This window comes from Heloderma suspectum, chromosome 1 (assembly GCF_057233095.1).
Source record: "Heloderma suspectum isolate Gila_16-S chromosome 1, 16-S_ref, whole genome shotgun sequence".
Taxonomy (NCBI): domain Eukaryota; kingdom Metazoa; phylum Chordata; class Lepidosauria; order Squamata; family Helodermatidae; genus Heloderma; species Heloderma suspectum.
In genome coordinates, this window is record NC_139458.1 from 280,227,538 (window position 1) to 280,240,515 (window position 12,978).

General features: G+C 42.1%; 1 protein-coding gene across 6 annotated transcripts in view; it reads right to left on the reverse strand.

Moving 5' to 3' along the window:
* The window catches only part of SNTG2 (syntrophin gamma 2), a 418,988-nt gene that overhangs the window by 181,657 nt on the left and 224,353 nt on the right, over positions 1-12,978 (reverse strand). For all 6 annotated transcript variants that reach the window (XM_084826732.1, XM_084826733.1, XM_084826734.1 and 3 more), the window contains 2 exons: positions 1,821-1,864; positions 1,679-1,720 (listed from right to left, as the gene is read on the reverse strand). In XM_084826732.1, the coding sequence (XP_084682858.1) occupies positions 1,679-1,720; positions 1,821-1,864 (86 nt within the window). The remainder of the gene's footprint in view (positions 1-1,678; positions 1,721-1,820; positions 1,865-12,978) is intronic.

Sequence of the window (12,978 nt, forward strand, 5' to 3'; positions counted from 1 at the left end):
AATGTAGCCAATCACGGCTAGATTTGCAAAGTCAGCCGTGATAGGCTACGTAAATCGTCACGTAGCCTATCACGGGTGACCTTAAAAAAAAAAAAGCGTGTACGGCTAATGGCGGCCCCCATAGGGAGCCGCCATTCACGTTACTTATTTGGTCGACGTAGTCTACGTAAAGATTTACGTAGACTACAGCGACCAAATAAGGAACGCGAATGGCAGCTCCCTATGGGGGCCGCCATTTGCGTACGCGCTTTTTTTTTTTAAAGTCACCCATGATAGGCTACGTGACGATTAACGTAGCCTATCACGGCTGACTTTGCAGATCTAGCCGTGATAGGCTACGTTAATCGTCACGTAGCCTATCACGGGGGCGTGTTTTTTTTAACTTTTTATTTCGCGGCCGGGCAAGGCGAGGCGCCTCCTCCCCGGCCTGAATTTCGGCCGGGCGAGGTGGGAAGCCTCCCCCCCCCAGCCTGAACTTCGGGGGGAGCAGCGAAGCGCCTCCCCCCCACCACGAAGCAAGCGGCGAGAGCAGGTAAGTGGCTTTCGTGCACTCCTACCAAACATTCAGGCAGTGGTGATGATTCATATCAACAAACCAGTTCTAGCAGTTTTCATCTCCACCAGGAGTAGGTCTTTTGTAAAGCAAAGAAGTCTTAATAATTACCCATTCAGGACCAAGCCACTGCAATATATTTCGCATTACAACAGCGAAGAATATATTGTTGTTTAGAAAATTCATTTCCCTTCTGCTACTGTGAATATTTCAGCTAAGCTCAGAGGAAACATGGAAGTCTGAGGTGGGTGGCAGATGACATCAGCATCCCTGCTAATAAAAAAAAGGGGCTGGTGCTGCATATCTGCAAGCCCTGGTTCTACTATACCACGGATTGTTTTCTAAAATCTGAATCCACTGTCTTAAAAAGAAAAGAAAATATGGGGTGATTTAGAGCACTTGTCATTTCACACTCACAGTAGTTTGTGGGTGCTTCATACAACGTTGTCATCATCCAGGGCCTCTCCCATTCTTTGCAACCATTTTAGCATTTGTTTGCTCTTTCTAACGAGGAAAGTCTGGTATATCCATGAATGGTGACATGAAACCCTAGTTTACTTCTGTAATTCCACTATACCACAGTGCCACCTAGTGCTCGTGTAATGGAACATATAGAAAGGCAGAGAAAGAAAACACCCAGAAAAACACACACGCAAAGAAGCTGATCTTAATCCCACAAAGAATCCAGAAGCGGAAGCCTCAATAAAGTGGCAGGTTAAAAGCCTCATGTAGAAAAGCCCTTAATCCATTATTTGTATGGTTAATGTTGATAGTGTTTTTCATTAGCAGTTTCTTACAAATCACAGCATCCCCTCTGCTGCTTTCCCCCTTCTTTTCTTTTGAGGAAGACGAATCATGTAACTCAGACCTCCATGTGTGGAATGCTTTGGTCACATGCATACATAATCTCAGTGGTGGAATGGGGGGGGGGGACATCCCTGGCTCCAGGAAAATAGAATAACCATCACAGAAAGTATACAAACAAGGTCTATGTGAAGAAATATGTGGACCAGTGATTTCAGAATTTGAAAAAGTGCACTGAAAAGTACACACTGACATAGAAATAACAATATAGGCAGCAATATACAGTATGGGGGGGGGCGTGGTGTAAGATGGAGAACTTACCACTTCTTCATGGGTAGCACCTTCTACATTTATGCCATTAACCTAAAAATTTAACAATAGGATTATTGTGGTGAATATCAGAGTTCAATGAAGCATTAAAACAGTGACACACTTCTGAAGCAAGTATATAGAATAAACTGACCTGTATTACTGCATCTCCTATAAACAACATTCCTGATTGGTCCGCTGTAGAGTTATAAAAGAATCACACATTAATTGAGAGACTCAAAATGATGACATATTCTGCTACAGCAATTGTTTAAGTACTGTTCTTGTAACAGCCATTCCTGAAACTGCCTCTCTTGTAAAACTGCCAGCAGTATAGCAATCATCCAGTAAATAGATTGGTACCAATTCTAAGGAAATTAAGAGGGCTAGTTTCCAGTCACAAAGGATTATTTAATACGAAACACAAATGTTGCTTCTCACTAATGATGGATTTCATTAAATTATGGAGGAAATGTGATTCATATTTTTCATTAGCTTTGGTAAGACAAAGACAGTAAAATAGGAATTTTGCCTCCCTCGTTCTTTCCTTCTGAAAAGATGTACAGAGACTGTTATAATCAAAGAGGTTGCACAAAGAATTTAATAAAGCAATTTAATGTGAACTTTGAATCTACTCTTGAGGAGAGTAACATATTATTTCAACCACTAATTTGCAAAGTTTCTGCAATATGATGAAATTAATGTGAATGTCAGCTGGCCTACTGCATACATACAAAAGCAGCATACAGCATCTCTCATTCTAAGGTACACACTTGTTTGAAAGGCTTGTCTCACTCACATTGCAGCATTATTGTTTTCCAGCCAACTTTAAAATATTTTAATAGAATGTTGCTATATTTAAGAAAAGGGAATAGTTAAAAGCTAAGAAAATAAGGACTCGTTCAGATATGTTGTCCTGACCCCAATTTTCCTACAAATGAATACTCATGGCTCAGCTTGGATTGTAGCCAGCAATTATAAAAAGCATTTTAGGGAATGCTTGGGAAAATAGTTTAATACAGGAATTCAAAACATTCCTATAATTGCCAGCACCCTGTGAGTCTCCAAGCCCCCTTACCTGCCATCTACAGCAGCAATGGTGGATGGTGAGAGGTCTCTCTCTCCCCCTGCTCTTCTTCCTCCCCTGCCTTGTACCTGGAACAAATGCTGTGATGGCAACATCCAAATCAGAGACTGTTGGAAATATCATTTTCCCAGGATGTCTGATTTCCATACTGATAGGCTTCTGGCACCTGGAATACTGCCATAGCAGCTTTCCAGGTGCCAGGAAGTAATGGAAAAAAGTAAGGCCCATTCACAGAGTGGCAGTTGTTTCCTGTTCCTGGTGTCATCTTTCCATGCAGCCATGGTAAACTTTTGAATTACAGAAACCATATGGGTGAAGCCAATTATGTGATGCATTTCCATCTAACCACCACCTTCCTTACCAGGTCTGTGACAGTCAGGTGAAAGGAATAGCCCAAGTGGCTTTCAAAGGGCGGATCTATGGGTGATCATGATGACTATATGCTTTCGCCAGGATCAGAGGCATCATGCCAGCTGCTAGGGAACAGAGGGAAAAACCTGTTGCCTTCATGTCCTGCTTGTGAACTTCCTGTAAGCATCTGATTGGCCACTGTGGGAAACAGGATGCTGGACTAGAAAGACCAGCATTTGGTCTGATCCAGCCGGGCTCTACATCTGTTCTCATGACCTGCTCACATAATGGCAAACTACAGCACTGAACATATTTGAGGGGAAGATCTTAGCACACATTCTTTATGGTGTAGAGATTTGAGGGTTGGGTAAAATAGATGATCTGGAGGTTACAGAATATAGTTTTAAGTGCATTCTCCCTCCTTCCTAGTACTCCAGCTGTTCTTCATACTGAAGTGGGACTACCATCAATGTCTATCGAAATGACCAGGGCAATGCCTGACCACCATTTAACTAAACTTTGCTACTTAGAACAGAAGAACAGGGGTTGGTTGGCTTTTTCCTGTTTTGAAAGACTAGCCCTTTGTTCTTTCTTATTGGCTTCCTTACATTTAACTGAATATATTTTATTTATTTATTTAATAGATGTATATACCACTGAACATATTTAGACATATCTCTTAATCTAAGATTAAGATCAGAGATAGATTATACCCACAGGATGCTAAGGAAGATGTGGAAACCATCCAACAAACAGGATTTAGTAGGTGGCACCATCTTCATAAGGGTGACTGAGTCTTCTCTTGTTAGTTTAATTCCATGACTCATTCTAAGGAAGGTATTTATGGAATTACGCTTTCAGACTATGCCGTCTTCATACTTGGATGGGTGGTAGGCAAATGTTCCCATATTTGAACAACTTTGCATTTGAAGGGCCCCACAAATAGGGGATATTATTCATGATTTATCTTCCTGTGAACTGTGAATTTTTTTCTCAGGAAAAGATTTCTTGGACCTTTGTTGGGTAGAATGTCAAATTGAACTTTTGCTGAGCAAATGTGTAAACTGTTTGTAGATACGGATCTTAAAGTAACCAAGCAAGTCGCTTTATTCGCTGTGGCTGCTAAAAAGTTTAGAGCAAAGGTCCTAAAAACTGTTGCTGCAAGTTGTGCAGGTGATGAGTAGATCTGATTGTCTCGTTCAGTCTTTTTTGTGTGTGAACTGTTTCTTTTCTGGTAAAATTGTAAGAACCTATGGTTATATGCAATAAAATGAACTGAGGTGACCTGAACCCTGCTGCATCCAGATTGAGCAGGATGCATCTGAAACTATGACTAGTGTTCATTACATTTCCTGTAATATTGAGAACATTTTCCACTTCCTCCATTTTTAAAAAATCTCTGCTTGAGAGAATATGCTGCTGTGAAGGCTCTGATGTTGCTTTATAATGGCAAGAGAATTAATATGTTACAAGTACTCTCCGAAGCCCAGGATGTTTCATGTTATATGAGAAGAACCTGAAAAATTCCCTTAGTTAAGATTTACGTGACCATGCACTGAAGAGTCATTCCTTTCCTTCTGAGGAAAAACAAGTACGCTCTGTGCAGTTTGATTGGCAGGAGTTTGTGATTAGCTCCCTCTACAAGAAGATTGCTCTATAATGGTACTCTTATTCCGATTTTTTATATCAAGAAAAGTGAGAGATGGAATAAAATAGCCCAGAAATGTGAACGTTAAAAAAACAACAACCCTAGATAAGGAACTATTACTGACTGAAATTATGGCTATTCCTAACAAGAGGACACAAAAAGCTGTAATCCAAACAACATTAATAAGGGTTTTAAAAAAGACTGTGCCCTTCACAGAAAAATGAATACAAGTGATTTTCCTACAATAAAGGCCAAGTTGCCCTTTCATAAATTGTACACTAGCAAAACACAGTTATTACTCCTTGGGCTAAAACTGTACTGTTATGAATATATAGGCAAAGACAATAAACTGCAAGCATTTTCGTCTGAATCAAAATAATTTTCAAGAACTATGTCTACCCTACTGAAATAATATGGCAGTTGGCCCGTAAAGTCTAAGGCAGTACATTTTTGTGAGCTTTTATTTTTCTCTCATTGCAATATTTCAAAGCATAGCAAAATGCTCAGTGATAATACTTCTATTCTCCTGTGTTCAAAAAGATTACTATACGCAGCCATGGCAGATGCTAAAGAAAGCAAAATCTGATCAATATTACAAAAGCAAGGCAACGTGTGAATGTTGAAAATATTGTGAGCAAACTATAGTGTGGTGGTACGATTGTGATTTGTTGATAGTGTTGTTTTTCCAGTCTTAAACAAATCCTACTGTTTGCATAGGACAGGGGTACACAATTTGTGACTTGTGGGCCTCATGAGGACCTATACTAAGCCCGCAGGTGCCCCACACAGTTTTCTCCACAGTCCAACTGATCATCTGGACTGTGGGGAACAGTGTTCCCAATCAGGGTCATGGAAGACTTTAGCCTCCTGGCTTGGCCAGTGACTCCAAACCAATCGAGACATCTGCTTTACCTCCTCCCTTCCCCACTGACCATGAAGCTGCTGGGATTGCTGCTTTTCTGCTGCTTATGGTAGGGATGTTAGAGAATTCCGCCATGGACTCCAATGAGGAGTCTCGGAGCCCTCGGAGTCTGTGGCGGAACGGACCACTCACCTCCACCACCCCATGAAGTTGCCCCGGAACGGATCCTACCTGCCACCGGCCGGGTCTGGTCCGTCCGCTGAGCCCTGTGGAAGAAAATGGCATCCAGCTTAGCGGACACCATTTACGTCCCTTCCCTTTGCCATGATAGGCTATGTAAATCTTTATGTAGCCTATCACGGCAAAGAGCAGGGACGCAAATGGCGTCCGCTATGCTGGATGCCATTTGCGTCCCAGTGGCCGGAAGTCCGCCAGTGGCCGTAGCCGGCCGGCAGCTCCGTGGACTTGCCGCGGAGTGGAGCTAGCCAACGAGGATTCTGGGGGGGGGGAGGGATGGATCACTTCCCCCCCCCAAGGACCCCCTGTGGACTCAAGGTAAGGCTGTTTTGTACATCCCTAGCTTATGGTGGAAGGGAAGCAGCGAGCCCAGTCAGGGTTGCAGAGAACATCACCTGCTTTGGGGGCACTGGGGAAGGGAGCAGGTTAAGCAGTGCGTGTGTGTATAGGCACAATGTACAAGGCCTGGCCTCCCAGAGGATGTGGCCCTTAGAGCCGAAAAGGTTGTGCACCCCTAGCATAGAAGCACAAAAGTTAGAGATATTTTTAAAATAGAGTAAACTGTATATACATTAAATGAATAAATAAAATAAAAGTTGAACATAGCAAAGTGCCTTACACTGAGGCAGACAATTTTACTGAGACACAGTCATGTCAACTTGAGAGGCAGTGCCACTTAAAGGGTCCTTTACACATGAAGGCCTTTCAGCTGAGGGATTGCTCTTCTGCAATCAGCTGGAATTGGACTAAAAATTTCCCCGGCCCTTGGCATTACTGAAATCAGCTGTATAACTACTTGTTTCCTCATTACAGCCAGAACATTCCCACAATTTGCTCATTTATTTCTTGCATTCATTAGTAGCTCAATTACACATCAGGCAAAAAAAAAAAAAAAAGATTGATGCACTTTCACTTTAATGCAAAAATACAACACATGGAAAGTGCAACAACACACCTGTTTTTAACATCACCTATGTAGTTATAGTACCAGCAGAAAGCAGCCAAAATCCAGTATGTAAATTAATTCCCTGAATATATCTAGAGTTCTTGCAACACTTCAGTACACAATTCTTAATGACAGAAGCTGGGCCCTATTTCAACCAGAAGATAACAAGGGGAACAATACAGCCAAAGGTTAAGACTTTAAGTTCCACTGATTCTAACAGGAGAATTCAGAATCTGCTAAACAGACCAATCTTATAGAGTTAGGTGTGCCTAAACCCATTGATTTCCATAAATTTACTTAGCTCTGCATAGGATTAGGCCTTAAATCTTCCCCCATTGAAAGTATGGGTCTTCTTAGCATTGGTTGGCAGAGTTGGGATCACATTGTCTAAAATGGTCCATGAGTAGTCTTCACAACAGGGAACTGTGTGCCAACAATTATTTATCCCAATGCAACCATCCTGTAGCTTGTTATACATAGACACACACAAGTGATTTACTTCAGAATGACTAGGTGTACAGAACCATGGAAAGGTTTACAGCTTAAGGTCTCAGACTTAACACTCCCTGTACGATTACTACAGCTCAGAAGTCTGGACAGTAGGTTGTAATACACAGACCCAACGTTCCTATGGTACTGTTCATTCTCTGTCCCCAGTCCCACTACAGAGCAAAAATTAGCAGGGAAGGGCATGACAGCAGCACTGATGGCGGAATGATTCAGCGTTCCTCCCAAACCCCTTGTATGGGATCAGGAAAAAAATCATAATTTTTGCTGTTCAAATGAAACTGAAGCCTGCGTGAAGATTTGCCTGCCAGGAAGACGAAGGTGCTTGTACTGCTGAAGCTATCCATGCATTAATAGGATGATGCTTCTTGTGTGATTTCTTGCTACCTCTGGATAATGGAAAAACTCATGCTGCCAACCTCATCATTTTATCTTAAATGTATTTTATCTTGTAGCTGTGTTCTGCTTTCCCCAGATGGCACATCCATCAAAGCATAGCTCCATAGACTTTATTTACAGCCTCACGGTTATTATATTGGTATGGCATTCAAACATACGCTAGCTATAATGGTGATAAAGAGACAATAATATGAATTTGCAATACCAAAATATTAACTTCAGACAGTACTAAGAAGAAAAGATTAGGGATTTAAGTCTTACAACTTAATAAACTCCGACCATACAAAACTGTTCACTGAAACTTATACATGATTTAGAAACTCCTAGAACAGTTCTATTACATGTATACTTTCCTCTTCCTTTGGGATGGCTGGCTCAGAGTGGCTTATATGGCATTTTCCAGTCCTGGCTCTGCCTCTGGCCAGGCTAGGATCTGCTAAGTTGCTTTGTATAGCATCATATACCCTAAGACAATAATGCATAAATTACTATGGCTCTACTTCCTCCAAAAGCACTCTGCAACCATACTTAATAAAGAGCAGAGTTGTACATATATTGGTTCACTGCTTACAACATGAAAGATGCAGAAAGTAAACACGAAGCACTATAACGGTGGCTGCCTGTTTATATGATTTTTTTAAAGCCATCCTCCATGCAAAGAATAACCCTCATTTGAATGTTATTATATTACTTCTCTGTTAAAGTGGGAAGGAGCTCTCTCTCTCTCTCTCTGAGATGCTAGCAATGATAATCAGCTGGTATGGCAGCGCAAGTTCTCTTCATGCACTTTCAAATGTAAAGCTTTCAAGAATTCTCCCAAGCCAAACTGTCCTTTTACAATACTTACGCTCTGTAACTAAAAAAATTCAAGTTTTAATTTTACCGTAAGAATTCAAGGGACTGAAACTTTAATTTGTTATGTGTTATGTTTCTAAGTCAATTACTTCAACCAAGTACTAAATCTACTACTTTGTGGAAAGAAAAAAAACCTCATCAAGCAACTACAATACACCGTAAAATCTGAGAACAGGGAGGTTAGCACCAACATGGACATGATTAATATCACAGGTAAAAGGCTTACTGAGCTGAATAATGTGACACTGAATCCACTGAAGTAATGAATATTTAAAGTTTTATAAGGGAATAAAAGGAAGGCAGCCTGGTGTCTTCAATCTTTTGATGCGAAGGATGTCACTGGATGTCACTGAGAGATCTTATTATTTCTTGCTTTAAGTCAATGGAAAGAAGACATGCAAAAACAAGGAGCAAAACTGAATGTGCACAGGTAACAGAAGGGATGCTTTTCTGTTGAGCTAAACGGGTGAAGAAGAAAGGAAGAAAACTATCACAGAAAAAAGTAATTAATCAACAAGTAACATCAACTCTAATTTCCGTCCACAGTAATGTCTATTTCTGTGCTTTTCTGAGATGTGCTCTCTTAGTCACACAATTGTTCCTGGTCATAAACACTTTTGTAGTACTCTGTACAGCTGCTATGCAGCACACATGGGTAAGACATTTTTGTCTAGCATTATAAACAGCAGTTATACAGGTGATTTACACAGTAAAGTCACAACTGGGGGAAGGGGATTTTGGTACAGTGAATGAGTCTTATCAGTACTCTGTATATTTTGACTAGGGCATATCAAAAATGGCTTGGGCTGGAATGTGGCAAATTTCCCAGCAGAAAAATCAATCTGCTGTGACTTTACTATGTAAATCATTAAGATGGCTACTGCTTACTACATTCACATTAGAAGAACAGTGAACTGTGCCAGACATATCCTAATAGTTACTAAGTTTATAAAGCTCTGTCCCCAAAACATCTGCTTGAGAAGATACCTACTTGTATTTTATATTATTAATATATGTAAATTGATTCCAAATTTCCTTGCTGGAGTATCTCAGAATCTTGGCACTCAAAGCAGGGAGGCAGAAAAGTAAAAAGAACCCCTTAACTGCTCAGACTGGCTTGAGTTCTCCTTCTCCTTTCTCTCTTACCTGATAAAGTTATTGGTCAGGTAACCTTCTCTGTGTTGTGTATCTAAGAAGCCCAAGGCAGGGAAGTACTTACAGCACAACCAAAAACTCCAAGTGGACAACTTATTCCAGTAAAGTCTACGACTGAACTGAACCCTTTTATTCACACAGGGCCAGACTGCCCCTCCCAGACTCCACCCCTTTCTTGAGGAGTGGAAGGCCTTAAATTGGCAGGCCTCTACCTTGGAACCTAGCACCCTTTCTCATTGCAGATAATTTTCTCCAGACTCATTGCCTATGCTGACAGGCTATCATGGGAATGCATTGTGTCCCTCATGTGGAAGGGGATGGATGGGTCCATTTGTAAAAATGTGCATATTCGCACATACACAAATATGCGGATTTTGTGAAAATGTGCATATTTGTGTATATGCAAATATGTGCATTTTTGAAAGTGCGCACATTCACGTATATGCAAAATGGGGCTATGAATGGCCCGTATATTCAAGATTACAGGAATGCAAATGCCTGAAATCTTGCATATATGAGCAATTCATGGTCCCATTTTGTGTATACACAAATACGTGCATTTTAACGATCACCATTTCATTTTTCCATAATAGCTCGATGAGGCCACCCAGGTGAGTACAGGCACTTGGAGAGTGGTGGGGAGCTCAAGCACGGATCCAGGTGCATGTGAGTGGAGCCAGGGGCACCCAGAAAACCCAGACAGGGGAGCATCCACCCATCCCTACACAAGAGTATAGCCCTGAAACCCTAGGTGGGATTCTAAAGGCCCTGAATTTTTGAGCATTTGCAGGCCTTGGAAACCTATATGAGAGCTGGATGTGAATATGGGCAGCATATGCTTCTTGTTTTTATACCTCTGAAGGCTTCTCTTTGCAGATGCAAACAATGGTCAGGCTCATGCCCCAAATTAAAAAAAAAAAAAGAGAGGCATGGTTAGTATAAAAAGTTATCCCCCCACCCCCGCGCACACACACCAATACTAAATACCAAGCTTGGCCATCATTTATGAACTTATCCTGATCACTGAATCCCACAGAGGCTAGATTAAACAGAAAACATAAATGTTTCTAGGCCCAGTGAGTAAGTAATAAATCATCACTAGTGTTTTATGGGCCTGGCCATTTTTTCCAGATTAAACCTTTATCAATTTTGGCATTCAGTAGAAATTGCCTTCATGAGAAATGCCGGGTTGGATGAATCAGAGATCGGAATTAAGATTGCCGGGAGAATTATCAACAACCTCCGATATGCAGACGATACCACCCTAATGGCAGAAAGCGAAGAGGATCTCAAGAGCCTCTTGTTGAGGGTGAAAGAGGAGAGTGCAAAAGCTGGTTTGAAACTCAACAATAAAAAAACTAAGATCATGGCATCTGGCCCTATCACTTCCTGGCATATAGAAGGGGAAGAAATGGAAGCAGTGACAGATTTTACTTTCTTGGGCTCCAAGATCACCGCAGACGGTGACTGTAGCCATGAAATTAAAAGACACTTGCTCCTTGGGAGGAAAGCTATGGCCAACCTAGACAGCATAGTAAGAAGCAGAGACATCACCTTGCCGACAAAGGTCTGTCTAATCAAAGCTATGGTTTTCCCAGTAGTAATGTATGGCTGTGAGAGCTGGACTATAAGGAAGGCTGAGCGCCGAAGAATTGATGCTTTCGAACTGTGGTGCTGGAGAAGACTCTTACGAGTCCCCTGGACTGCAAGGAGGTCAAATCAGTCCATCCTAAAGGAAATCAACCCTGAGTGCTCATTGGAAGGACAGATAATGAAGCTGAAGCTCCAATATTTTGGCCACCTAATGCGAAGAGAAAACTCTCTGGAAAAGACCCTGATGCTGGGAAAGACTGAAGGCAAAAGGAGAAGGGGACGGCAGAGGATGAGATGGCTAGATAGCATCACGGATGCAATGAATATGAACTTGAGCATGCTCCGGGAGAGAGCGCAGGACAGGAAGGCCTGGCGTGCTATGGTCCATGGGGTCACGAAGAGTCGGACACGACTGAACGACTGAACAACAACAAAGAAATTGCCTGCTAAACAGCCAACATTCAACTAATCCCCGTTCCCCTTATTTTCGCCGTAGTCTATGTAAATGTTTACGTAGACTACACGTGCCAAAATAAGGAACGCAAATGGCGGCACCCATGGGTGCCGCCATTTGCATACGCACGGGTTTTTTTCCCCCACTCAGCCATGATAAGGCTACGTAAATGTTTACCGTAGCCTATCACGGTGTTTTTTAAAAATCTAGCCGTGATAGGCTACGTAAATCTTTACGTAGCCTATCACGTTTTTTTGTTTTTTTAACTTGGAAATGGTGGCGGCGGCGGCGGCCGCCGCACCGCTGCCAGAGCCGCCGCCAGGGACATTCGCACAAGGTAAGTCCCGTCCTGGGGGGGGTGGCAGACCGTTTCTCCACCAATTTCGGGGGGCCGAATGTGCTGGCATTTGGCCTCCCCAAGATTCGTGGAGAAATTCTCTGACATCCCTGCATTGTGTACAGGGTTTCCCCACTCACCCCTCCCTGCTTGTCACTGCCTTTGACATGCTTTGGTGAGCGAAATTCACCACTTTGTTTCAACAGAGGTCATTCTGTATTGTTGATTTTCTGACTCCACATGCTATATCCGTACAGACACAGCACAACCGTAAAAGGTTCATATTACAACCCTGTAGCTTCTACAGAAATGGAAAAGTGGCAAGGGGCATCATTACAAAAATGTCAACATTATGGGCAGTATCCAACTGTGTCATTCAGCTAGCACAAATGATGTTGTGCTAGCGGAAACTAGATTCCGAACTATGCACAAAAGGAGAATCCAACTAAAGTTACATTTGTGAAACTGCACTTGCGAAATCTCTTGTGCAACTGGTTATGCATTATGCTTGAGCAATTGCAACCAGTTGCACATTACACTTGCGTAACCGGTTGCGCATTATACTTGAGCAATCCATTGTGCAACCAGTTGTACATTACACTTGCGCAATCCATTGTGCAACCAGTTGCACATTACGCTTGCGTGATCCATTGTGAAAGTGGTTGTGTGACCAGTTACACAACAGGTTGTGCAAGCGTAATGCACAACTGCTTGCGCAATGCAAAGATGCAGTAGAGCTCTACTAGCTCCAAGCAGAATGACCCTGTTGGATAGTGCTCAATATGATTGCATTGCCTGAAAAGGTATTTCATAGAATCATAGAATAGTAGGGTTGGAAGGGTCCTACAAGGCCATCGAGTCCAACCCCCTGCTCAGTGGAG